General features: G+C 52.5%; 1 protein-coding gene across 2 annotated transcripts in view; it reads left to right on the top strand.

Moving 5' to 3' along the window:
* The first annotated feature begins 9,207 nt into the window (after positions 1-9,207).
* The window catches only part of ADCY5 (adenylate cyclase 5), a 149,734-nt gene continuing 132,039 nt past the window's right edge, over positions 9,208-26,902 (top strand). For both annotated transcript variants that reach the window (XM_036242774.1, XM_036242776.1), the window contains exon 1: positions 9,208-10,873. In XM_036242774.1, coding sequence (XP_036098667.1) covers positions 9,746-10,873 — 1,128 coding nt within the window. In that variant the 5' untranslated portion in view covers positions 9,208-9,745. The remainder of the gene's footprint in view (positions 10,874-26,902) is intronic.

Raw genomic sequence — 26,902 nt, forward strand, 5'->3', positions numbered from 1 at the left:
ACCTCGGTAGCAGTTTGTCCCCAGCCCTGGTCGGTCGTGCGGGTGGCAGCCACTCGATGTGTCCCTTCATGTCGATGTTTCTCTCTCTCTCTCCGTTCCTCTCTCTCCCTCCCACTCTACCTGAACAAAAAAATGGGAAAATATCCTCGAGTGAGGATAAAAAAAAAAAAAAAAAAATTGGCACCATAAAAAAAAATAATAATAAAGGTACATATACATCATGGTGGGGATCTTGAAAAATGTTCACCTTAAAAATGGGCTATCACACAGGAAAAGACTAGAAACTCAAAACTAGAATATTCCTTCTAGAGCTGTGAAGCAGGATTATCAAAGGAATATCTTTTTCGGACCCTACCTTTCCTCTATTTTTCAACAGCTTCATTGAGATATAACTTACATTCTGTAAAGTTATCCATTTAAAGTGTGCAATTCAATCATTTTTAGTATAATTACAAAGTTGTGGAACTGTTATCGGCAAGACCTCGAGTTTTCGGTTCTTGTCTTCTTGAAGGAAAGATTTCAATCAAGAGACAAAGCGTAGCAAAGTAATTTATTGGCTGCAGCAAAAACACACTTAGGACAGTGAACTGAGGGGCACAGAAGCAGCAACAGGAGAGCCTAGGCTGGGTTGCTTTAGCTCCCTGGAAAGTCAGAGAAAAGGCGCCTTAGGTTCAGGAGGTGAGCCCTGAAGAGCTGCTGCTGCCCATTGCTCCCCTGGTTGCAGGTCTCCTGGGGTCCCTTAGAAGTAAGAAGAAGGGAAGGGAATGGAGTGGGTGTGCCCCACTGGGGGAGAGTGCCCACTGGGTCCTTTACGTTAAGGGTGTTTCTCTCTTGCAGGTGGGAATCTTAGTGGGGGGGGGGTGTCAGGGGAGGGTGTGCTCTTTCAGGGTCATGGTCTCCACTGATTGGTCGGTGCAAGGGCAGGGGGTCATTAGTGCAACTGGTCCTGAGGCAGCCAGGGCGTCACTTGTCTGGTTTTGCTGCTTTTCTGGGCCTGGAGCTAAAATACAACTGAGGTCTAGATGTTATCTAAACTCCATGGCCAGCAATATGAGATATCAGGGTTCCAACCGCATGGCCAGTGATATGCTAGGGGAGGATAGGTTACCCTGAGGGCAAGGTTCTTGTTTTCCCAGTTCTGCCCCTTGCTCTACCTGGCCCACCATCCTTCTCTGCTCACGTCTATCTATAAGAACCATCACCACAACCTTAGAACAGCTCTCCCCACCCCACTGTACTCAGCAGTTACCCCCATCCCCACCCCCACCCCTAGCTTTAGGCAACCACCCATCTTTTTTTGGTTGTTTCTGTAGATTTGCCTCTTTTGCACATTTCCTATAAATAGGATCATTCAATACACGGTCTTTTGTGGCTAGAGGAATATTTTGAATCCTCAAAACTCCATCCAGTCTTTGTATATCTAACTCCTATGCCTATGTTAAGGTCCCTCTCACCCCTCCCAGAAGCTTTTCTTGCCCTCTGCGTGTATAGGAATGTTTTTCTCCTATTAGTTCACAGCCTCTTGTCTGGAGTAGTCATGAAGCAACAGGCAGAAGCTGCATGGACCACCTGTGCTGATCTCCAGCTTGTTCTGGGACTGCCTCACCTCTGACTTCTTGGGGGCGGCATTTTGCTGGCATGCTTCTTGGGCTCCCCTTACTCAACTGTGCCCAGCACAGTTTCCTGCTTGAAATGGTAAGAATCAATCAGTGTATGTGTATTGAAAGAATAAGTGACTCATGGGGATGTTCCCAGACTTTCAGGAAAAAACAGTTTTAAGAGAAAGTGCAAAAAGGAAAGCAAAATCAAAAACAGGAACAAAGCTAAAGCACGGAATGTGGGCACTAGAGTCCAACCTGCCCATCAAGTGTGATCTTGTGTTGTGACTAGAGGGCATTAAAAGGCTCTGGGCTGCAAAGGGTCTCCCATTCAGCTCCTGTAGCAATCGAAAGAACATATTAGTCACTCCTTTAGCTGAAGGCATTAACCGCCTCCATTAAAATGCAAATGTCAGCACCTGGGAGAGTGGCAGATCAAGCTATTATCAGCCATTTCCACGTCAGCTACAATCTGAGCTCTTTGAATATGTGCTTCCTGTTCTTGGAGGCCCAGAGATTTGGAAGTGAGTGTAGCGTCTGGGAAAATCTAGGGACAGGTTCTCTATGGCCAACTGAGAACTTCTTAGCATCCTTTATTTCCAAGCCAAAGAAGCCAGAGGTTAAGAGTAACAGGACTGCCCCAGCCCGTGTGGCTCAGTTGGCTGGGCATTGTCTTGTGCACCGAAAGGTTGCCAGTTCAATTCCCAGTCAGGGCACATGCCTGGGTTGCAGGTGATCCATGTTATGCTCTCATATTGATGTTTCTTTCTCTCTCTCCCTCTCCTTTCTCTCTTGAATAATCAATTTTAAAAAAACTTAAAAAAATAAAAAAGAGCAAGAGGGCCAATGTCCTTGGCTTCTCCTCAGAGATCCTGGTAGGGGGTGGGCTAGAGTGGAGTACAGCTCCCAGGACCTCAGCCATCTGAGCCCAATGGCTAACACCCTGGGCCCCGAGCCTCCGTGGATGACCTATCTCAAGACACTCAGTGCTGCATCCTGTTAGCTACTCTCTGACTTGGGGATAGTAATAAGCTCATTTTTCATAGGAAAGGTTAAGTCATCTAGTTTGAAGCATGGGGCTTGCTCTCAAAATGCAAATGTCTAGGAGAGGTTGACACAATTTTGGGAATGGGTTGTATTTTAAGATTCTTTCACCCTCCAGAGAGCCTTAGGGTTCGTAGAGTTCCTTAATTCTGTGTGAATCACTCATTAGAGTGGGCAAAGTTCATTTTTGACCCCCAGTTCCTAACTGGCTTTCATTTCTGCCCTCTTCCCGTTTCAGGGCACTTGTGCCCTTTTCTGGCTCCATTTGCCTTGGGAAATGCTCAGTGGTCCCAAGTGTTCTCTCCTTCCCCTCCCTAACACATCCCTACTCCTAAACATAAGCATCCACTCTTAGTGCCCCCAACCTTCCATTAGTGGGGAAAGCCTGTTGATCAAATTCATTCCCACTGACTTGATAATGACTGACAAGTCCTGGCATAAGTCCTTCAACCCCCCCGGGGTATCTGTATTCACTCTCAGTTTATTGAGATAGAGTTAAAATAATTTTTTTTCTTTATTGATTTTAGAGAGGGAGAGATAGAAACATCGATGAGAGAGAACATCGACTAGCTGCCTCCTGCATGCCCCGCACTGGGGATCAGGCCCACAACCTGGGCATATGCCCTGACCGGGAATCAAACTGGCGACCTCTTGGTGCATGGGTCGACACTCAACCACCAAGCCACACCAGCCGGGCTACTGAGATGTAATTTACATAAAGTTCACCCGTTATTCAATACAGTTCAATGGTTTTTAGTGTATTTATTGAGTTGTGCAATCATCATAATTTAATTTTAGAACATTTTCATGACCCCAAAAAGAAACCCTGGGCCCATTTAGCCATCACTCTCCATTCCTCTCCCTCCCCAGACCCAGGCAACCATTAATCTACGTTCTGTCTCTAGATTTTCTGTATCCATTTTTAGGGAATGAGTGTCAATCCCAAAGCATGACTATCTCAAGGTGGAATTTTAAGCAATGCAGGGAAGGTATTTTTAGGTAGAGGAGTATTACTGGTACCCACTTCTACAAATACTTCTAAATATTTTAAAATATGCTAAAATGTCCAAATTAGAAATATTCTTCCAAAAAGAAGCCTGGGGAGCCCTGGCCGGTTTGGCTCAGCAGTTAGAGCGTCGGCCTGTGGTCCAGAGAGACCCGGGTTCAGTTCCCGCTAAGGGCACGTACCTCGGTTGCAGTTTGTCCCCGGCCCTGGTTGGATTGTGCCCATGGCAACCACTCAATGTGTCCCCTTCATGTCGATGTTTCTCTCTCTCTCTCTCTCTCTCTCTCTCTCTCTCTCCCCCTCCCTCCCTCCCTCCCTCTCTCCCACTCTATCTGAACAAAAAATGAAAAAATGTCCTCGGGTGAGGATTTAAAAAAATAAAAAATAAAATAAAATAGGTTAACTTTATTAAAAAATTTTTAAAAAATATATGTAGTACTTATCACACTGTATTATCTTGACTTGTTTTCTGACTGTCTCCACAGTCAGAGTTTCTTGAAGGCAGAGTTGATACCTTACTTATCTTTGTGCCCAGTGCTTAGCCTGGTGCCTGGCACATAGGAGGTACTGGGTAGTTGTTTGTTGGATAAACAAATGGTACATGTGGGAATAGTGAGCAGAATGGCGTCTGAGGTGTGGGAGAGGGAGGGGGACTGGCACGGGGGGCAGAGATGGAAAGGTGGGTTGGGCTCTCGTACACTGTGTGCAGGAGGGTGGGCTTCAGTTGAAAGATAATAAAGAGCTGCTGAATCGGAGGACAGGAGTGTCCTGGTCCATTCTGTTTGGGGAAGCAAACTCTGGTAGTGATGTAACTAGATTGGAAAAGCAAGCTATTGCAGAGCAAATGTTAGTAGAGCCCAGAAGTGACATGGTGATGAGAGTGATGCCATTGGCTGGAGGACACCTGTGGAGGGCTGACCAGGAAATTCAGGGTTACCCTCTACAGAAGAGGAGTCCTCAAAGTCAGAAGAAAGCCAAGAAACAGTCAGAGGTCACAGGAACAAAAGGCAGAGGCTTAGAAGACCGTCTCCATGGTGTGCACCTGGCAGCTGTCATCAGATAGGGGCTGACCCAAGGACCACCTCAGCTGCTTTCTGAAATGAATACTGTTTGCAGAGGTCAGGTGACACAGCCCAGGACGCAGAGGCCTTTTTGTAGAGATCTGCAGACACCCTTAACCTTTCCAGCCGTCCTCCTCCTTGTGCCTCCATTACTTTTAGGACTTTATTCACTCCCCAGGCTTCTTTTTTTTTTTTAAAATCCTCACCCGAGGACATTTTTCCATTTTTTTTTGTTCAGGAGGGAGAGAGAGAGAGAGAAACATTGACGTGAAAAGGACACATTGAGTGGTTGCCACCCACACGACCCAACCAGGGCTGGGGACAAACTGCAACCGAGGTACGTGCCCTTAGTGGAACCGAACCGGGGTCTCTCTGGACCACAGGCTGATGCTCTAACCACTGAGCCAAACCAGCCAGGGCACAAGTACTATAATAGAAAGAAAAAGCAAGGTGTACTGGGAGCTGAGGGGGAGTGCCTAACCGCCTGAGGGAGGGGTTGGGGAGGGAATGGACATCAGAGGAGGTGGCACAGACGTGCTATGAACTTGACTTCTGGTGGTGGTGGAGAAGGTCATCTCTGCTGAGGCAGAGTGCAGTCAGGGTGGGTCGGATGACACGGGGAAGTGAACAGCTGGAGCTGGCAGGTAAGAAGAGGACAGTTTTCAGTAGAGTGTGTGACACTGATGATCAGATTGAGGGGGGAGTGGAGGACAGATTAGAGGGCAAGGAGGGAAGAGGAGGGAGAGTTGGTAAGTGTCCAGGCAGAGAATGTGCAAGAAGAGACAGGCATGAAAGACAGGGGCAAGGAGGCAGGACTGCAGGAACTGGGACAGGAGGGGAGGTGGGATCTCCACTCTGATATCTGGGAGTTTCCAAGATGGTAATTCCATCCTCAGGGAGGAGCAAGCTTGCTGGCAGATGACCTTCGTTTTAGAAAAACTGAATCTGGGGATCTGGTGGGTGCAAAGGAGCACCCATGAGGAGCTTTCCAGTGGACAGGGCATGCTTGGAACTGGGAAGGGAGGCAGGGGCTGAAGATACAGATTTGAGGAATAACTTAGAGAAAAAAAATTGTTTATCCTTTGGCCCAGCAATTCTACTTGTAGGAATTTCCCCTAAGGATATAATTAAAGATATGTGTTAAGATTTATCTACTAAAATGATCATTGTTTATAACAGTAAGAGTGGAAACTTTATAAACTGCTATGACAGTGGAAAATGAAAAACAGTAGGGAATTGGTTAAATAAATTACATGTTCTTGCAATGGAATTCTGTTCAGACAATAAATGAATATTGTAGATGAATGCTTATTGACATGAAAAATGTATACAATTTTTGCTAAGTATAAAAAAAAAAGCAGATTCTAAAACTACTAATAGGGTAACATCCCACTTTTTGTTTAAGAAAAAAATTAAGATGTTAATGGTTCTTTCTAGGTAGTATGATTAAGAATGTTTTTCTTTTTTTAGTTTCCCTACTTTTAATCATACATGGCTTTTGTTAAAAAATAATGGTTATTTTAAAAATTGAATAAAATGGAAAGGAATGACCTACCGAGGGCTCAGGGAATGAGAAGGTCCAAGGATGGAACTCAATCACCTTGTAGATCTGTCCATGCAGTTGCCTGTCCTGAGTGTCTCTCCCATATCATTTTTGCCACATGGCTACATGGTGGAGTACAAGAAGCAAGCTACCAGCTGTGGGCCTTGGGCAAACTTTTTGATTCTCTGATTCAGTTTTTTTCATTTTTAAGTAAGGAGAATAACATCTTCCTCAAAACAGTTATATGATAACAAACCATTTATAAGCAGACAGTAGTTATGTAATAAATGTTAGTCTAGCCCTGGCTGGTTGCTCAGTGGTTAGAGCCTTGGCACAGGCCCAAGGACCAAAGAGTTGCAGGTTTTATTCCTGGTCAAGGGCAGTACCTCGGCTGTGGGTTTGATCCCCGACCCTGGTAAGAGTAGTGTGGGAGGCAACCAATCCATGTGTCTCTCTCACATTGATGTTTCTCTCTCTCTCCCCCACTCTATCTTAAAACAAAAAATCAACGGAAAAATATCCTCTGGTGAGGATTAAAAAAAATAAGTAAATATTAGTCCATCTTCTCTTTGTTTTTACTCATTTTTCCTTGCTAGCTCCAGATTCGACCTCCAGAGTCTATTTTTTTTTGCAGTGGAAATTAATGCCTCTTCTCTCTGAACCCCTTAGATGCTTTGTTTGGACCTCTGTTGAACACTGACTGAATTGTGCTCTGAACAGAGTTAGTGGCTATCTGGTCTCCCCCTGACTGTAGCCACAGTGGGGTCATCTATCCCTGTGGCACTTGACACATAGGGGGTGCTCTATGAATGTTTGTTGACTAAATTCATGGTGCTTTTTATGATTTAGCTAATGGTGGATTACTCAAGGGTTAGTTTATTCAGATCTCTTGGAATTTTTCTCCCAATTTGTAACTCTGGCAAGACCAGCAGAGAGCAAAAGGGAAGCTTGCTCAGCCCTCTAGGCTCCTTGTCAGAAGCTCTGCAGAGAGCCAGAGGATGAAGAGTAGAGGGAAGGTTTTTCCTCCCCACCCTCTCAGTGTTTCTACTGTCAGAACTTCCATCAGGACAGCTTAGGGGCAAGGGGAATGGGATAGGTGTATCATTCCACGGCCCCAGGTCCTCTTTGACCCACAGTAAAGTCCTTTTCTCCACTCCAGCGTCTTTGTCGCTGGCATTGTGCAGGAGTACCTGGTCATTCTCTGCTCCCTTCCCGGTCCCCCCTCTAGCGGAGGCTCCACTTTGCTCTGGTGCGCATCCTTCCCGACAACACCTTGCTAGGTAGGGGAGGCAGTCTGGTGCTGACGGATTTTTCGGTTGCAAGTTAGGAGACCTGTGCGATCCGAGGAAAGTTGATTAAGCTCTTGGAGCCTCAGTTTCCGCACCTATGAACTGGGAATAACCACTCGGGCCCGTCCTGGTCACATCCCAGGATTACTGAGGGGAATCAAATGAGATTATTAAAAGCACAAACCGGCAAAGAGCTCTACATAAACGCCAAGTGTTCCTAGTGCTGTCTGTGGTGCTCCCTCTAGGTAACTACCCACCAGAGCGGTCCTGTCCGCCCCGCCCTGGCTGCATCGGCCTCACCCACTGCATCTCCATCTTTTCCGTCATTGTCTTTCTACACCTCTGGGATACTGGGTGTCTCCATCTCCCCCGTCCATTTCCGGGTCTGGCTCTTGGGTCCCTCTCGCCTCTCGGGGACAGTGGTCTCCGACTCCCCGCGGCAGTCCCTGCCAAAGCGTCCCCCCGCCCTGTGCGCCCTTCTTTGGCACGGCCACCAGGCCAGAAAATTGCCCAATAAGAGCGCCGGACTCAAATCTGACAGCTCGGGAAGCGGCCAATCGAGCCGGGCCAGAGAAGGGGGGCGCAATGCTGGGGCTGAAGTTGGGTTGACTGGGGGGAGGGGGATTAAACGGGGATACAAAAGAGGGGAGATAGGACTAGGGGCACAAAAACCCAAGCAAGGGGTGGGGAGGGCCAAACTCCGCCTAGGTCTGGCTAAGAGACCGCGGGCAGAACGCGGCTCCAGAAGCCAGAGGGAGGGGGCGCGACAAAAATTTTAGGCGAGGAAGAGGAGCTGGGTCCCCCGCGGCCCCCAGAGCCGGGCCTGAGGATGCCCGCGGGGCGCCGAGGCCGGGGCCAAGGCCCGGCCAGGGGCGGAGGCGGCCTCAAGTCGTTGTGAGCCGAGGCCCGAGCGGCGCGGGGGGCGGGGAGGCGGCGGGAGGAGGGGATGCGGAGGGCGCTCCGGCGGCGGCCAGCAGGCGAGAAGGGAGGAGCGGCGCGAGCGGCCGGAGCGGCGCAGGGCCCGAGGCGTGCATGGCGCGCCCAGAGCCTGGCTCCCGTGGGCCCCGGCGAAGCACCCCTGGGGCGCAGCGGCTTTTGGGCGGGCCCCTGCCGGCCGGCTGCATCTGAGCCAGGGCCCTCGATTTCTGGATGCCGTGCTCCCCGGGAGAAGCCCGCCTGCGTTGGGGCAGAACGGCAGAGGCGCCGCGCCGGATTCCGCCCTCCGCCTAGTCCTTCTGCACCCGGCCGCGGTGGGCTCGCAGCCGGCTGCGAGGAGCCTGGAGCTTGCGGAGCCGGCGCGACAGTCCTCCTGGGCCGACGGGTCCCGGCCAGCTCCGCTCCGTTTTAGGGGAAGAAGGAGGCGAGAGGGGAAGGGCCGCGCTGCAGCAGCGGGTCCTCGCCCCCGCCCCCTGCGCGGACGCGCTGAAGGCTCCGTTCGGCTTTCGCGGGGGCACGCTCCCACTCTCTCCGCTGGAGGTGGGGGATGCGGACGACCGGCCCCCCCGGGCTTCAGGACCCTCCCCCCAGGGCTCCAGAGCTGTTGCTCCGCCTGCCGCCCCCTCCCCCCGTCCTCTCCACCCTCCATCCCACCTCCCCACCCCTCGTAAGAAAATAATGCTGGCTGGCGCTCGCACCTCCCAGTTTCTCCCAGTCCGCCGTGAGGAAAGGGCACCCGCCTGGTGTCCACTCCGGGACCCCCACCGAGCCGTCCTAGCCGCCCAAGCCGCCGCTGAGCAGCGTGTGCCGCTGGGCTCCGCTAAAGCATAATCTGTGAGCGCCGCGCCCGGGCATTGGCAGCCCCGGGGAGGCGCCGCCTGCAAGGACACCTCTCCGTCCCGCCTCGTCCGCAACTCTGGTCCTGGTCGAGCTCGACGCGAGCCAGGAGTCCGGACGTCCCTCTGCGCGCGGCGCAGCTGCTCAACCAGTCCCCGCTGCCCCAGCTGGGACCCAACTCCATCTCGGACCTGGGACTCCTGACGCGGATTCTCAGCCACTTCTCACCTCGGGGCTGTGCCTACCTCCCAGCTCGCCCTCCTTCTCCGCTCAGGACGGGGGTGCCAAGATGCCCCGCTGCTGCGCAGGGCCCCGGGCCGCCCCCGACGTGTGACCCCAGCCTGGTCCCCCTGCTCGGCCGTCCGCCCTCCCCTTGGAGACCCCCGGCCCGGCCCCCGGGGGAGGAGGAAGACGACGAGGCCGAGAGGGGGATGTCCGGCTCCAAAAGCGTGAGCCCCCCGGGCTACGCGGCGCAGACAGCGGCGGCGGCGGGGTCCCGGGGAAGCTCGGAACACCGCTCCGCATGGGGAACGGCCGATTCCCGCGCCAATGGCTACCCTCACACCCCTGGGGGTTCGGCCCGTGGCTCCACCAAGAAACCTGGGGGGGCGGTGACCCCGCAGCAGCAGCAGCGCCTCGCCAGCCGCTGGCGCAGCGACGACGACGACGATCCTCCTCTGAGTGGTGACGACCCCTTGGCCGGGGGCTTCGGCTTCAGCTTCCGCTCCAAGTCGGCATGGCAGGAGCGCGGCGGCGACGACTGCGGTCGCGGCAGCCGCCGGCAGCGGCGGGGCGCGGCCGGCGGGGGCAGCACCCGGGCGCCCCCTGCGGGCGGCGGTGGCGGCTCTGCGGCCTCAGCGGCTGCAGCCGGCGGGACAGAGGTGCGCCCTCGCTCGGTGGAGCTGGGCCTGGAGGAACGCCGGGGCAAGGGCCGCGCGGCAGACGAGCTGGAGCCTGGCGCCATCGAGGGCGACGAAGGGCCCGGGGATGGCGGCAGCTCGGCGGGCTCCGGTGCGGGCCCCGGAGCGGTGCTGTCGCTGGGCGCCTGCTGCCTGGCGCTGCTGCAGATATTCCGCTCTAAGAAATTCCCGTCGGACAAGCTGGAGCGGCTGTACCAGCGCTACTTCTTCCGTCTGAACCAGAGCAGCCTCACCATGCTCATGGCCGTGCTGGTGCTCGTGTGCCTCGTCATGTTGGCCTTCCACGCGGCACGGCCACCGCTCCAGTTGCCCTACCTGGCCGTGCTGGCAGCCGCTGTGGGCGTGATACTCATGATGGCTGTGCTCTGCAACCGCGCCGCCTTCCACCAGGACCACATGGGCCTGGCCTGCTATGCACTTATTGCAGTGGTGCTGGCTGTCCAGGTGGTGGGCCTGCTGCTGCCCCAGCCGCGCAGCGCCTCGGAGGGCATCTGGTGGACCGTGTTCTTCATCTACACCATCTACACGCTGCTGCCTGTGCGCATGCGGGCCGCGGTACTCAGCGGGGTGCTCCTGTCTGCCCTCCACTTGGCGATTGCCCTGCGCACCAACGCCCAGGACCAGTTCCTGCTCAAGCAGGTAGGGGCCCACCTGGCCACAGGGACTGCATTGTGGGGCCCGCAGGCCAAAGACAGACATTCCACTCTCTTCCTTTTAAAGTGGTGAAAAGGGACAGAGAGACATGGCTGTGTCATCTGTGTGGTGTCTTGGAGCCTCTTAACCGGCTCTCAGCCCCAACATTTTCATTTACTAACAGATTGAGTCCTACCTCTTTCTTGAGGGCTCTCCTTCGTATCAGTTCCTGGCCCCGCAGAAACACGCACTGAAACGTAGCCCTCCCTTATTGTGGGGATAAGAATGAGGAAGGATTTGGAGAAGCCCCATTCTCTTCCTGTGCTTCTGTTCCTGTATATGTATAAAGGCCCCTGACACAAGTGGCTAGACCTTGTAGGAGATTCCCCCTGCCTAGAGCCACTGCAGGTTTAAAGGGTCGGGAAGAGGAGACCCTGGGCATCCCTTGCCCTGTCTTAAGGAAGAGAAATGATAAGCTTGCCAGTTGTCTGAGGCTGGGACTAACAAGTTATTTTGTTTACAAAAGTGCCCCAAGCCAAAGAGCTGCCACCATCAAAGGTAGGAAGGAGCCTCTGAGATTTGTGTGGGGGCAGTCCTCTTCCTCACCTGAGCAGAAAGCTAGTGTTGGACGTCGTGCCCCCTTGGTATTGGTGCTCCTGGTTCTTGCTTGTGGTGGGGACTCTTTGTCCCTGCTGGGACTGGTTGGGGGAGCCTAGAACAGTGGGCTCAGGAGGAAATAAAACTTTGTTAACTGGTGACTCCACTGAAGGGTTTGGGGAGAGGGTGTACTTGTCATCTTGCCCTCAGGGTGAGATCAACCCATCTGACGTGCACAATTTCTCCCTTCAGCAATCTCCTTGTCTGTGGCTCCATGGACCTCATCCATTGGCCCCTGCTGAGCCTGCTGGTTTGCATGTAGCTCAACTAGGAGAGTGTCAAGTGGGCCCTTGTTGCAGACTAATCTCTTGACCATGGACCCCAGTGCAACCCTCCAAGGGTGTTTGCTTCCTCTGTAGAACCTTTTAACTATTTTCCATTGTCATTGCCTTCCTCCTTCTCCCACCTCGGATGCCTTTCTCAGACTTTGATCCTCTTGAGTCCTACCTCTTTCTTGAGGGCTCTCCTGTGCCCCCTGACTCTCACACAGGGAACAGCACTGTGCACGTAAGGGCACAGGGCTCCAGCTGCACCTCCAAAGTGCACTATGATCGGGAAGGAGGACACTTGCAACCTCTCTGGGCCCTAAATTCCTTTTTTAGAGAATGAGAGGATTGTGTATTCCCCTTACAGTTCCATCCTCCTCTGTCCCAAGCCTCACCTCCTGCAAGGAGCCCTCTCCTTCCATGCTAGCCATACTGACCTCTTCCTCTTCTGCATGGTAACAATGGAGTCAGAGCCACAGAGTGGAGGAGCACTTACTATTCTCTGGGGGCTATTGGTTTTGCTCATCATTCGATGTAAAGCCCTTTGGACTCAGGAATCCTGAATTATACCTGTTTTTCCTCCTTCACACTCTCTTGTCTAAGGCAGTGCAGGGTACTTAGGAAGGATTTAATAACTGTTGCCAATTTGGTTGGGTTCCAATGAGTGAAGTAGGTGGGGTTATTAATGCTGTGTTAAAGTTTTTCTGATCTGGGATGTGAGAAAAACTTTAGACATCAGCTTTGAACTTGAGAAACCTATTGAGATGGTTAAAAAAATTAACTACTATTGTTGGTACTTTAAAGGCTTCAACTCTTTTGACCTGAGGACTTGAGCTGTCACATGGGTGTTGTATCTTCGGGGGTTGTTCCTGGCTTGGGTAGGTGTAGCTTTTCTGCAGCGGAAGGGCATGTCACCCACACAGAGCAGTAGAGACTTCCAGGGTTGTTCAGGGTGTTTTCTAAACCAGATTTGGAAGGCAGGGTCTGATTACAGCCGCAGCAATCCTGCATGCATGATTTCCGGAGATTGGAGTCAGATCCCAGGAAAAGAGGGCTGAACCTGGGTGCTCCGGCTCCATCTTAGCATGAAAATGCTACTCAGCAACAGTGTCTGTCTGACTTCCCCTTCTAGTTCCTCAGGCAAATTCCTATCTTCTCCCAACTCTTCCAGCCCCCACCCCTGGCTTCTTTTACCCACTGTGGTCTTTAGTCCTTCCCTTGGGTGGACGCATTTGGGTGGATTTACACTTAGTTCTCAAGATCTCGGTTGAGTACAGCAGAGCTTGTTAAGAATGGTCCCCCACAAGGGAATGCAAACCCTGTTTCATTTTATCCTCAGAGAAAACTGTATCTTTTTGTTTGTATTTGATTTACCTTTCTGAGTATATCTGATATAAAATTTGTATTTCATGAGCAATGGTGGGAAAATATAAGTGGGACAGTTCAGCATTAACGTCTGCTTTAGGTTATCCCAGAGCAGCAGGTGTTTGAGGATGGCTTGGGTTAGATGCCTTGTTCTTTCCTTTGATCAGGACACAGGTCCAGGGAAATGGGGCAGCAGTGCATGGTTTCTAATGCTGGGGCTTTGGGAAGTCCCATCCACAGTGTCGTGCGCACGTAGTAGACCCTCAGGAAACTATTGGCATTTCCTCACTTCTCCTGCGAGGCTGGCCTCCTCTGACTTGGGTACTTTACTTTCCCCAGCCCCTCATGTTGGAGCTCTGCCCTTTGCTCCAATTAGGAGGAGAAACATTTGGTTTCTTAACAGGTACCTCCTGATGGTTTTTACTTGAGAGAGAATGGAGAGGCAAGGTGGGGCAGTCCTCTTTGGGGGATGATGATTTTTCTTCCTTTTGTGACACCTCTGGCTCTAGCTCTTTCCCTGGTATCCGCCCGCTCCCCCTCAGCGCTTTCTCTCTCACTTCCTTTCTCTCCCCTCCCCCTCCAGTCCCCTGTTGCTCTGCCCACCTCTTCTCTCCTCTGCTTGCCTGCCTGCTCTTCTCCATCTCTTACTCGCCAGCTGCATCCTCTCAGCCTTTCCTCCTGTGCTCTCGTCTCACCGTCCTCTCCTCGGTGGGGTACAGTAGGAACGTCACCGGGTTGTTTTTTTCTTCTTCTTTGCGTGTTACAAGTCCCTCTGCTACACCCATACCATAAATAACACCGGAGCATCTGCCAAACACATTCCTCACTTGTGTTAATAGGCTGCGATGATGCTGGAGCCTGTTGCCATGGCAACCTCATTTTTGTTTGACTGTATCCCACTCTGCTACATAAAGCCTCTGCCTGCACTCACACACAAACCAGCACGCTCACACAACTATTACATATGCGTAGCTATTGCAGATTATTTTGGAGATAAATCTTTGGGCCTTATGGGGGCGGGTGGTCATTTGGCCAAGGGATATTCTCCACTGTTCAGTGTTACTTTAGGAGGTGATAATGGATGGAAGAGTTCTTTGAAAAGTGACGAGTTCCTGCCCTGGCCGGTTTGGCTCAGTGGTTAGAGCAACAGCCCACAGACCAATGAGTTGTGGGTTTGATTCCGGTCAAGGCCACGTACCTCAGTTGTGGTTTGTCCCCGGCCCCAGGAGTCTTGTGGGAGGCAACCAGTCGATGTATCTCTCTCCCATCGATGTATCTCTCTCTCTCCCTCCTTCCCACTCATTCTGAAGATAAAGGGGGAAATATCCTTGGGTGAGGATAAAAAAGAAAAGTAACGAGTTCTGTTCAGTGTCGGGTATCATCATTCTGCAGCCAATTAAACCTGACTTACGTGGTTTCTGAGGAGCAGATTCTGACCCCGTGTAGATTCCTGCGAGCTTGCGAGAGCTATTAGAGGTTGCCCTGGAGAGCTGATAGAGGTTGTCCTTGCAGTGTGGGGTGACCCATCCTCCACCAGCCTATCTGCAGCACCTTCCTCTCTTCCCCCTAACCCTTTTGGAGAAACTCAGTGATTTTCGGCATTTCATCCTTTGTACCTGTTTGAACCCACAACTGTCACCAGTTGTTCCAGACAGCAGAAAGGCCCAGGCTCTGTGTGGGTGATGTCGGCGACTGTGAGCACGTGTGAGTGTCTGTAGGGAGGAGACTGAGGTGGGTGGAGGTGGGAGCTGACTGCTGTGGCTGCCAAGGGGTGGGTACGTGTGCGTGCGTGCGTGTCTCTGGTGTGGGCTGGCTACAGTGTGCGCGTGCTATGCGCACATGTGTGTCTGTCGTGTGGGCTGGCCTCAGGGTGTGTGTGCGTGCATTTGTGTGTGTGTCTGACTGTTCTGTCTCTGGCCTTGGTGATGGAGGTAGGCCCAGGGAAGCCTTTGTGTTGACTTTGAAAGGAGATCATCGCAGCTCTGTCTCGTTTATTCTTGGCTGGTAGCTGGTTTCCTGTGGCCATTTTCCTTTTTGATTCTGGGCCTCGGTCGCCCTTCTGGCCTTAACTTCTGCCTTCTTAGAAAAGTACCTTGGATGCATACATCCCCCTTTCCATAATGAGGTTGGGGGCTAGACTTGGGTGGTTAGCTTCCCTGACCCCGTGGAGTCCCACACTTCCCTTTCAAAACCCTTCCTGTTCTCCCTGCTCAGCTGCCCAGTGAGCCCCACAGCAGAGCTGCCTCCTCGCTCTGGCACTTGGCTCAGAGGCCTGTTTGGGGGGTCACTGTGGCCACCCCACACGTGCTTCTGGCAGCCACTGCCTCCCTGTTGGCCTGGGTGGTGAGGAGGAGGACACGCTTCTAATGCAACTGCCTGGAACTGGGAATTGCCTACCACCAATCACTTCCCCCAACACCCGAATTACTGGACCGGAGAAATCTGGCCTCGTGAACTCCAGCGGCACAGCAGGCTGGGGTGCGGGTTGGTGCCACTTTTGGAGCTGAGGAGGGTCTGCTTGTCTTGCCTCAAGGCTATTGTATTTGCCAATTGTTTTTGCTAGTTGTTTTAGATTATGTTGCCTCCTCCATGGGTGGGAAGGGGGTGCTTGGAGGGGCACAGAAGCCTCTGGGGGGTGGAGGCTAAGTAGGGCTTCTAGATGGGGGTTCATTTCCTAGACCCCAGGGGCGCCTCTCTTCCTGTGGGGCGGACTTCAGGACTGCAGAGGCCCAGCGAGGAGCAGAACGATCCGCTGCTGCGCTTGCACAGTGTTCACTGTTAATAATTCAATGTAAGTTTTGATGTGAAGCGAGAGCAGGAGGTCTGTGTTCTGTGGAACGTAGAACAGTGTGCTCATGTTCCTGTACAGAGAGGACACAGATGATGTTTTAAACCCCATCACGGAAACCTGCCCAGCCTCACGGAAGAGTTTTAAAAATCAGCTTAACAGGCCTGGGCAGCAGCTTCCTGCGCACACGGGCCCTGGCCAGGAGTCAGGGCTGTGGCCATGCTGGCAGGCCCCTCTTCTCCTGAGAGGTGTGAGTGGAGCCCCCACCTTGGTTCCAGCAGGAGATGGGGTAGGCACTGGGGAGAGGGGTACCCCATGTGGAAGCTCCCTGTGAGTGTACCAGCCTCTTGCTGGGTAACTTCCAGTTCACAGCTGGCCACATGCACCTCAGTTGACTTTATTGTGTGGTGGGTCCAGATCACGGTCATTTACGTCCCAGGAGCAGGAGCCTGTGTTGGGATTGGAGCTCCGACATGGGCCCACAGATCCTCTGGGTACGGCTGCATACGTTATGTTTTAGCATATTCTCTTCATCCATGCTTATCAGAGCAGGTAGCTAGCTAATGGAGGGCAGGATCAGCATTCATGTTCTTTCCCAGACACAAACTTCATGAAGACAAATGGAAAGCCCTACTGCCCCCCCCCAAGGCCATGTCCAAGTGCAGGACAGGGAATGTCTCTCTTTACAACAGCCTGAACAAAATCTGGAGCTTTCTAGTTAAGGGACCGTGAGCTAAATGTAAGTCCGCATTCTGCGCTGGCAGTTAGCAAAGACCCACGGGCCTTGGCTAGCTTTATGAGCCTATCTAGTTCACTGGAGGATTGAAGTCCCCTCTGAAATACCATGTTTGATGCTGCCATTTGGAGGAGGGTGATTAATTTGGCAAGGGGACTGGAAACCTTGACTTCTGAGAGAACATTTGAAAGGATGGAGGATATTTAGCTGGGAGGAGAGCAGACTGTAGCAAGGTAAGAAGACCTGGAGAGACAGGCAAGGCCTTATCGCTGGGATCCCTGTTGTCAGATACTAGAAGAGGGACTACATTTATTTTCGGTTGCTCCCAAGTGCAAGGTTGCGAGTAATAGGTAGAAATAGTCGACAGATTTCAGTTCCAGGTAGGAGTTACCTTTCTAGCCTTTGGGGTTGCGACCATCAAACCGGATGCCTCCTGGCGTAGCCAATGGAGGTGGTCAGATGGAGACTGGGTGGCTGTCTGCCAAGCTTGTTACTGAGGAAATGGAAGGTCTGCTTCCAAAGGTCTGGGGTGGGGCCAGCCTAGGAATGGATCTATTTTCTCCACAGCTTGGATCTAGTTTTCAGAGCTCCCCAGGTGGTTGTGATGACCAACTCTTAAGTTTGGGATCATTGGCCCAGGTAACCGCTCAGGTCACACCCAACCCTAGGATTCTGTGGTCGATCGAGTATCTTGCAACAGCATGACTGCCTCCTGGCCCATGGGAGCGTCCTGTCGTCATACCCATCTCAGCTTCTGTTTAGAGGAAGCAGAATCACTGCAGACCCCCTGGGAGATGTACAGGTGGGGCTGGGGAGCATGTACTGATACAAGGGTGCAGACCTGGAAGGCGGCTGGGGATGATGGAGCAGGATGAGAAGGATGCTCCAGACCTGACTCATATTCTCCTCTCCTTCCTCCTCCCAACCATTCCCAGCGCCCATTCCTGCTTGAGGCAAAGCGAGCTGAGGCTCACCTTTGGTGATCGTGGTAGGAGTTCAGAAGAAAGATGGACCTCGGTTTGAGTCCTGTTGTATTCGTTCGTTTGTCTGTTAAGTGAATATGAAAAACATTAAGGATATCCAGGTACAGAATGGTACAGAATGATGAGAATGAGATCCGGGGTTGAGGAGGGGGTAGGGACTTAGGAGACAGTTTGAGGAGGATAAGGAGGAAGGGACGGAAGGGAAGATTGGAGCTGTGAGAGTGGGGAGGGGGAAGAGCTTGGAAGTGGGGGCAGGGATGCTCTCGGGGAACAATGAGATATAGTCACAAGGAAAGGGGGGTAGACAAACAAACACTGGCAAACAGTTGTGGCTTTATTCTTTTGGCTAGCCTCATGTGTCCACGTGAAATCCATTCCCCACCCCCACTACCTCTTTCTCTGGGCTTATGAGCTGTGGCTTCTGGGCTTGAGGCTTCCTGACCTCACACTTGGGTGGTCCCACCCCCCTTCCCCTTAGGGTCTCCTTGGGCTTTATCACACAGCTCACTGAGTTGGCTTTTAGAAGGGGTCCTGGGGGACCTGGCGTCGGTCTCACTGCCCTGGCACATAGTAGGTGCTCAGTGAGGGTTTGTCTGTTTGAAGGAATGAATGAGCGTGAATGGGTGGTGGGGTGGGTGGACAGCTGCACGCCGGCGCTCGGCTGTGCCGAAGTGCTAGACCAACACCTCCACAGAAGGAAGCGACGCAGCTCTGCTGGGAAGCCTATTTTGGTGGATTGTGATCCTAAACTCTGCGCAGGGCTTCCCAAATCCCTCCTGCTGCCATTTAAAATGTGTGCCTTCCTGGAAACAGAGCTGTTGTCTGGCGCTGCCGGCACTCGATCACTTCACAGATCCGAAAGCCATTATTAGGCCATTCTTTCGCCTTCTCTCTGTTCATTCAGACAGCAACCATTTATTAGGTGCCGACTGTGTACTAGGCACTGTGGGAGGCCGTGGGCGTGCCAAGAGGATTCAGCCTGCGTCCCAGCTCCCAGAACTGCCTTCAGCCCGGGCTCTCCCTCCAAGTGTCCTTTGGAGGGATGCTAGTGGATGTTTCAGAGATGCACATCCAGCTCTGTGTCAAATAAGGTTAGGAAATGCTGGATTAAACAGAATGTTTGACTATGGGGCTTTAAAGCTTTTAGTATGTTAATGTGTACTGAAATTTTCCCATAGCAAACATTCGACCCCAGAACCAGATTTTCAAGGAACATAATAGGGGGCATCTGTGTTTGTTTAAACTCACTTTAGGACAGGTGCAGGGGCTGCTGCAGGGGCTAGGAGGAGTCTCGAAGTTTCTCAGGGTCCAGCCCCCTGTCTCTGGGCAGACCTGGGCAAAGTCATCTAGACAGGTGTTTGTTTGGGGGCTCTCCTCCCTCAGGAAGGAGATTACCCAGGTTGCATTGGCTGGCTGCCTGATTTAAATTCTCATTCCCCATCTGGGTCCAAAATCCTTTATACAATAAAAGGACAGGGCTGGAAGGACAGGGAGGTGCCTCCATTGTCTAGTTTCAGTTTCTCTTAGGGGTTTATATTGCGTCTTCACTGCAAGTCTGGCACTGGGCTTATCCCTCACATGCATGCCTTCATTCAACCCTAATATCAACCCTATGAGAAAGACATTTAAAGAAAAAATTTTTTTTCTTTATTGATTTTAGAGAGAAAGGGAGAGGGAGAAAGAGATAGAAACATCGATGAGAGAGAACATCAATTGGCCGCCTCCTGCATGCCCCCCACTGGGGATTGAGCCCACAACCTGGGCACGTGCCCTGACCAGGAATCGAACCAGTGACCTCTTAGTGCATGGGTCGACGCTCAAACCCTGAGACACACTGGCCGGGTGAGAAACACATTTTTCTATACCCATTTCAGGGTGGCAGAAACTGGAATAAGAGAAGGAAAGTAACTTCCCCAAGGTCAAACAGCTAGTGAGCATAGCAGATGGTTCAGTGCCTGTCCATACTCCCTGGGCATGTACCTTTCCTCTCTTGCCAGCCAGACTTCCAGCTGTCTGCCCCCCCCCCCCCCCACTTTGTCTGCTCATGGGGCAGGTCAGAAGTGCTGGGGAGTAGCCACCCCAGAGCAGCTCTCTCCACCAATGACTGTTGGGTGCTGGTGGATAAATACTCCAGCTCCCTTGCCCCTGGAGTGGAGGGAATATAACTCCTGAGATGTGTTTTACTTTGGTTCCCAATCCCGCAGAAGGATTCAGCTTGGGTTGTCTGCGGGGGTGACAGGCTTGAACACCTTTTGAGTGTGACTTAACTTTCCTTTCCCTCACTTCAGCATGCCCTTCCTAATGGTTCCCAGAGTCACCTTCCAGATGAACCACTTTTTCTCAGATCCTTTCTCAGGGCCTTTCCTGAGGAAGTCCACATTGAGAGTGGAGAAGGTCGGATCCTCACCCAGGTCTGACTTGAACACCAGGGAGGGGGAGAGGCCGCCTCCTGGAGCCAAAATGCAGCTGGTACGGCCCTCCATGGCTGACTCAGAGCCCTAGGCCCCTGGGCCCCTCATTCCCCTTTGATGACATATGTTTGCGGCTAATAGAGTGGTTGCTGGACTAGTAAAATTATATGAAGTTTTTTTATTTTTATGTATTTATTTTATATCCTCACCCGAGGATATTTTTCCATTGATTTTCAGATAGAATGGGAGGGAGAGAGAGGGAGAAACATCAATGTGAAAGAGGCACATCGACTGGTTGCCTCGGGACCGAACTGCAACCGAGATACATGCCCTTGATGGGAATCGAACCCATGATTCTTTGGTCCTTGGGCCGACGCTCTAACTGCTGAGCCAAACTGGCCAGGGCGAAGTATGTGAAATTTTTAAAACTATGACTATACCTATATTTTTTGAATTTCTGCTTCATAAACATGTGTGGCTTTCTATTTATTCCCTAGGTAGGTAGTGGCTCACATATCAGCCAAAAGACTCAAAAGCTTTTACATTGATTAGCATTTTATGGCCGACAAAGGACTTTACCACGAGTGATCTCATTTGCTTCTCATGACAGCTCTGAGGTGATGGGTTAAGATGGGGCAGACACCGGCTTTGGGGCTCAGGGACCCCGGGGGCCCCGGGGAAAACCCTGGTGATGTGATCCTGGCTGAGTTGCCTTGCCCTTTCTCAATCAGTTTCCTCTCTGTAAACTGGGGATAACGGATCCCTGACTGACAGGAATCTATCCTGTTGTTGGATGGTCCAAACGAGTCAATGCATGCAAGGACGCTCATAGACCTATTTCAGAGAGGAGGAGGTAGAGGGTCAGAGAGGTTAGGTGACCTCATTTAGGTCACACAGCTAGTTCGTGAGCGTAGGAGTCACTGTACGCATCCAGATCTGACTCCAAATCCGGCTCTGAATCCTCCGCGGGCCGGCCCTGCCCGCCCCGCGGCGCCAGCGGAAGCCGCGGAAGGCGCAGCTGCGCTCCAGCGGCCGGCTCAGTTTGGATTTGGAACGCATGGTTTAAATTGGCGATGGCCTCCCTTCCCTCATGGTGTCTGGCTCAGATGGGCATTAAATGATCTGTCATTTCCTGAGCCTGCAGCGATGCTGCGAGGGAAGGCGGCGCCGAAGTGTTCAGGGGGCACCTGGGAGCAGATGTTTACCTAGGAGGGCCCCTGAGTGGTTTTATGGATGAGACCCAGAAGAGAAGTCAGAAGCGATGCTAGGATAGCTCGGCTGGGGGGGGGGGGGGGGTGAGGCTGCTGTCCACCCGGTCAGGGTGGATGTGGAACAGGGGAGGGAGGGAGGAGGCTCCTGGGGACACGCAGGATCAATTCTTGGTGTATCCTGGAGGTCGGGCGCGGGGTCTTTCTGCCGAGTAGCATCCAGTGGCTACGCAGTTTAGTGCTTACCAGCGTGCTCCTAGGATGCGCTTTCATCCCGCTTCCCAGCACCATTGAGCCCCTCAAACGTACCCTGGGTACCTTTTGGATCTGCTTCAAATCCACCTCTGTCCCTCTCACTGTTCAAGAGAAAACCAAGGGAAAGTGAAATTCCTGCCTAAGGGCCATTCTTTTGCTAAGTGGATTTCGAAATTTTATTTTCACATTTTTGGGGGCGATGGAAAGTTGTTTATTTGTTCACTGGACGTGTCCAAGTCCCCAGTCTTCCTCTGGCCAAGTCCCTTTTCCTGAGGGATCCATCCGTCCCCGACTGGCTCCCAGGCGCAGTACCAGCTGGAAAGTACCTCGGCCCTGGCATCTCAGCCCAGGAGGCTGCCGGGGAGAGGGGACGAGCTGCACCCCCGGTGGGCGGGGTAGGCTTGTGCCCCTCCTGGGGCTCTGCCTTTGTAACATCTGGTGCGGTGAATCTAAATTAGAAACATCCTCTTCTTTTTCTCTGTAGCACTTATGCCGGTTTGTCACTTTATCTTGGCGTGCAGTTTTATCTCTCAGGCTTTCTATTCGACCGTCAGCCCTCTGAGGGCCGGGACCTTGTCTATGTGAATACCCAAATATTTACTGAATGTTACTGACTTTCTGACCCGTACTGGCCGGCACTGTGGGAAGAAGGCAGAAAAGTTTCCATCTTCGGGATTCACAAGGAGTTCGGACTCTTGGCAGGAAGGGGTCCCTCATGGTGCTCCCTTCCTGGACAGGGCAAATTTGTCCTCCTGGGCAGGGGGCCATGCACCTGGGGTCCCAGCCTGAAGAAACGCTGGCTTTCAATTTCATTCTCCTCCTCTTGGTCGCCCACTGAACTGTCAGGTGATGTCAGGAAGGAACAAGGTGAACCCATTTGCTCCTCTTTCCTGTCCTTGGTCTCTCTTATTTTTCCAGTGGTGTCCTTTCCTGCTCCCTGAGTCCTCCCCACTTCTCTCTTTCCAGCTGTAAAATGGGGTGGGGGCGAGCTCAGAGACTCTCCAGGAGGCAAGTTCAACTGTAAGTCAATAAACATGAGCATGGATACTGCACAAATTCCAAAGGTACTCTTCGTCAAGTAGTCCCGTGAAATAGCAGCTCTTGCAGAGGGTTGTGAACTTGCCGACAGTCGATTGCTTTGCAGTGCATGTGTCAGCCTCAGTGTTTCGCCTCAAATGCCCGCAGTTGACATTTAACTTTGAGTAGAATAACGTTAAGCAACCCAATGGAGCCTAAGGTGTGGGACGTGAAGGCATGTGTAGGAGTTTTTACATAACCCTGGTATCCAGCCCACCTGGGTGGGCCTGAGCATCAGCATTTGGCAGTGTCCTGGGGATCCTCATGTGCCCCAGGACTGAGAACTCCTGAGCCTCCCTCTGTCAGCAGAGGGATCATGTGGCTGACGCTGAGTCTGATTTATGGCGATATTGAAAGGCGAGTTGTTTATATTGAGAGGGTTTATTGCGGTGATTCAGTAAAGAATGATGGCCACTAAAAATTATTGCAGGCGTGTAATAGGGGAAGAAAATTTGGTTGGTGGTTGGTGTATAAAATCTTGTCAGGCAGGGCTGTGGCTCAGTATATTTATGTTGCTCTTATCACCAGCAATTAGCCCCAAACATGGCTCGATAAATGGCTTAGTGCAGAGCTATGATAACTGCAAGAATAATTTAGAAAATGACTCTACACCATGTGCTTGACTGAGCTATCTCAGCAGAGCAGCAAATCTCACGCCATTCCTGACGGCCTGTTAGCCACAAGCGAATGCCTATTGATTGGATTAACTCATCCTTCCCTTTTTTACATGGCATTTCACTTGCGAACGGCGAGAAATTGCGCAGACACCTGTGGCCTGTCCACCTCCAGCAGTGTTGGTTCGTCTGTGTCTCTCTCTGACTAGAGCATGAACTAGAACAGTGTAGTAGGTGCTCAATAAAATTTGTTGGATGGGTGAATGAATTTGCTCAAAGTTACGCAGCAAGCAAATAGCAATGTTGGTCCAGTTATTACCACTGTTTTTTCCTGTGACTCTTAAGGTCATGAAATATAGGTAAGACATCATACAGTTAGCAGTTCCCATGTGGATTTGTTGTTCTCAGCACGGGTGGCACAGATGAAGGTGACGTGCAGGGGGGTGAAGAGGTGTGGCTTGCACCCTGAAAGGGTTTCCTTCCTGTCCACTCTGAGGTTACGTCTTTTCTGGCATCAGGACAAGAAGCACACGACGGTGCTGCAGCCCTCATGCTCGAGAGGACCGCGAGGAGCTGAGGACTGAGGAGGTTGAGAAGTACCAGATGCACGGAGCTGGTGCCAGGACAGCATCTCTGTCCAGGACAGGGAGGTGTCCTCGGGTTAAATCCTCCCCGAATGGCCACACGTGGTTTACGACGTGGTCTTTTCTGGAAAGGGGTTATCTGGGGAGAGTTAATTTTGGATTCCTGCTTTACATTTATTTTTAAAGTGGAATATTTCTCTGGCATTGGTGACAATGGCCTAGAAAAGCAATTTAGTCACCATCTCCTCTTCCCCATGTGGGGTGCTGCTGCCCCTGCTTTTCCCACCTTAATGTCCATCGGTGGGGCTGATTTAAAGATTTAATGGTGTGTGGGCCTCCCCCTCGGGGGCCTCGGGGTGATTTCCCGGACAAACAGTCTGTGGGTAACCCCTGCTGCTCCGAGCTCCTCCTCTGGAGGTGGGGGCCCCCCCGGGCAGCTCTTTGCTCCTCTTTGGAGGAAGTCATGCCGTCTAGGTGTGGCCTTTCTCAGCCATGCCCGAGACTGTAAGATTAGTTCCAGCCTGCCTTCCCTCAAGTCTTTTTGTTCTTTACTTTTGCCCTGAATCTTCTGGAAATAACAGAAAAATCACCTTAAGCCTGGATTTAAAGAACAGACCTGGTTTGTCTTAAGGGAGTGGAAAGACACGGGGCGCTGCATCCCGCTTGCTCGTTCTGGAGCGACCGGGAAGGGGGTCTCGTGGGCTGACACGAGCTTCGGCGGGGGAAGGAGGAGGCCCTGGGAGAGGGTGCGAAAGGAAGTGCCAGCCGGTATACTTGGTTGAAAGTTGGGGAGAGGGGCCGAGGCTGGCCCTGGAGTGCTGTGTGGGGCCATTTCCTCACGGTAGGCTGAGCTGCCAACTCTGAGACTCCCGGGGTCCCCGCACCCCCAGCTGTAATTAGCCTGATAGGGATGACGCTGGCCTGGGAGGCGTGGGCAGTGGCAGGGCCGGTGGGCAAGGGGACCTGGTTGCTGTGGGTGAGGGTGGTCGTAGGGAGTGCAGAGGGTTAGAGCCTTGGGCTTCCCAGAGGCCACCACCTGGCCACACAGGTGGATTGGGCCTCCTAGACAGTGCCCACGCTCTGTCACCGTGTCCAGGTCTACCCTTCTCCGGGACTGGCATCCAGTTGCCTCTCTCTGTTACTGTTCATTAATTCAGTTTATGTGAACCCTGACATCTCCAGGAAGCTACCTGATTGGCAGGTGGGGTGAGAGAGGAGGACTTCATGATGTCCCTCCACCTCCAGCTAGGGCTGCGGAGGGGCTGAGCTCAGGCTCGACTTTTTCTCTGGAGTCTCTTCTGTGTTTGGAGGTGTCCTAACGGCCTGCCTGGTGTGGGGCAGGCTGTCCTTTGGGAACAGCATCTCTGTTTCTTTTCCATGTATCAGCCTTTCCACTGTCTGGCTGAATCCCCAGGGCCTGGGCATGAAGAGAAAAGAGGAGGATTTTGTCCTTTCCCTTGATGGAAATCCACCTGTCTGAGATACCCACCCTAAAGACGGGACAGTATTGCCCATCCCTACCATTTATCACACACAGCGCTGAGCACTGAATAACTTATTTGGCTCTCATAATCTCCCATTAGGTGGGTATTACTTCATTTATTTTAGGAGAACATCCTATAGATGAGAGAATTGAGGCTCAGAAGGTACGTGGCTGGAGAAGGCAGAACGAGCTGGTTAGACTCGGGGTAGGAGGGGACTTTCTGCTGAGCCTGTGCCTGGTGGCCCTCAGGGGGCAGAGCTGGAGGAGGCCGTGGGGGAGGCAGGGAGAGAGGCGATGGAGGGACTAATCGGAGGGCAGGAGGCGGGAGTGGCCTGGTGCAGAACCTATGCCTACGGCCAGAGACAGGAGGCAGACAATGGGATTTTCAGGTGAGCGCAGCGACCCCAGCTGCCTTGCTGCCATGTTTGACGGCAGCACAGCTGTCCTGACAGGGAGCCTCTGCCTCAGTTCCCTCATCTGTGCAACACGGAGCAGCTGACCTCTGAAGGTCCTTCCGGTGTGCACATGAACAGGTGCAGTGGGGTCAAAGAAAGGACTTCACTCCAGAGGCCTGGAAAGGGGTGGTGCGGAGACAGAAATGACACAACCCTGGGGGGACCGAAAGTCACGTACCACAGTGCACACTTCTCAGACATTCCTTTCCTGCCTTAACCTTGACCGTGGGTCTCTGTCCCTCGATCCTCCTGGTCCGTGTCCTTCCATCTCCTCGAACTCAGCATGACCCCAAACAAAATGCATCGTCTTCCCTGAACCGACTTGACTTTTGTCAGTGTTGGTTCTCTCCTGTCCGGGTGCTGGCGTGCGATGTTTGTTGACCTGGAGTATTTAACAAATACCTGCCATGTGTTAGGCTCAGGGAAGCCAAGGTGAACGAGTGGCAGGCCCTGCCCCGTGAGAGCAAGCCTGTAAGTAGTACCCGGGGCAGCAGGCTGCGTTTTGAACGCTTTAGTTATGTTCACTCAGTTGATCCCCACAGGAGCCCCATGCGGTAAGCACTGCCGTTGTCACCCCCATTTGAGGGTGACAGCTGAGAACATTGAGACAAGTTAAGGTTAGGTAACTTGCCCAAGCTTGCACAGTGAACCGAGCAGCCTGGCTCCAGTTCTGGGCACTTGCCTCCCGGGTCGCGTGCCTGGCCAGGCCTCCTGCACAGCTGGGCCTCGTGCACAGTGGCCTCGCACCGCCCGCACAGCGCGGCACCTGCGGTGTCTCAGGGAGACAGCGCGCTGGCTGCACCCACGAGGGAACAGGAAGTGTTGTGGCCAAGGCGAGGCTGACTAGTAGGTGGGACTAGTTGGGAAGAGGATAGATTTCTGAGCCAAGGTGGTTGATTGTTTTTTTGGAGGTGGTGGACATCTCTGGAAGATTCTTTTGCAGGAGAGTGAGGGAATGGAGCTCCATCTGTATTTATAAAGGTGGCTCTAGTGTGGGGTGTGGAGGGAGGAGCCTCCAGGGAGCAGGAGAGTCTGGGCTGAGTGGGGAGGCTGCTGCCATTGTCCGAGGCTGGAAAGCGGGAAGGGGATTGAGGGTCAGGGCCTTCGGGCAGGAGGGGGTGGGGGTCACTGGGAGCACCTGGGCATTATCTAT

The sequence above is a fragment of the Molossus molossus genome, unplaced genomic scaffold (assembly GCF_014108415.1).
Source record: "Molossus molossus isolate mMolMol1 unplaced genomic scaffold, mMolMol1.p scaffold_m16_p_5, whole genome shotgun sequence".
In the NCBI taxonomy this organism is placed as follows: domain Eukaryota; kingdom Metazoa; phylum Chordata; class Mammalia; order Chiroptera; family Molossidae; genus Molossus; species Molossus molossus.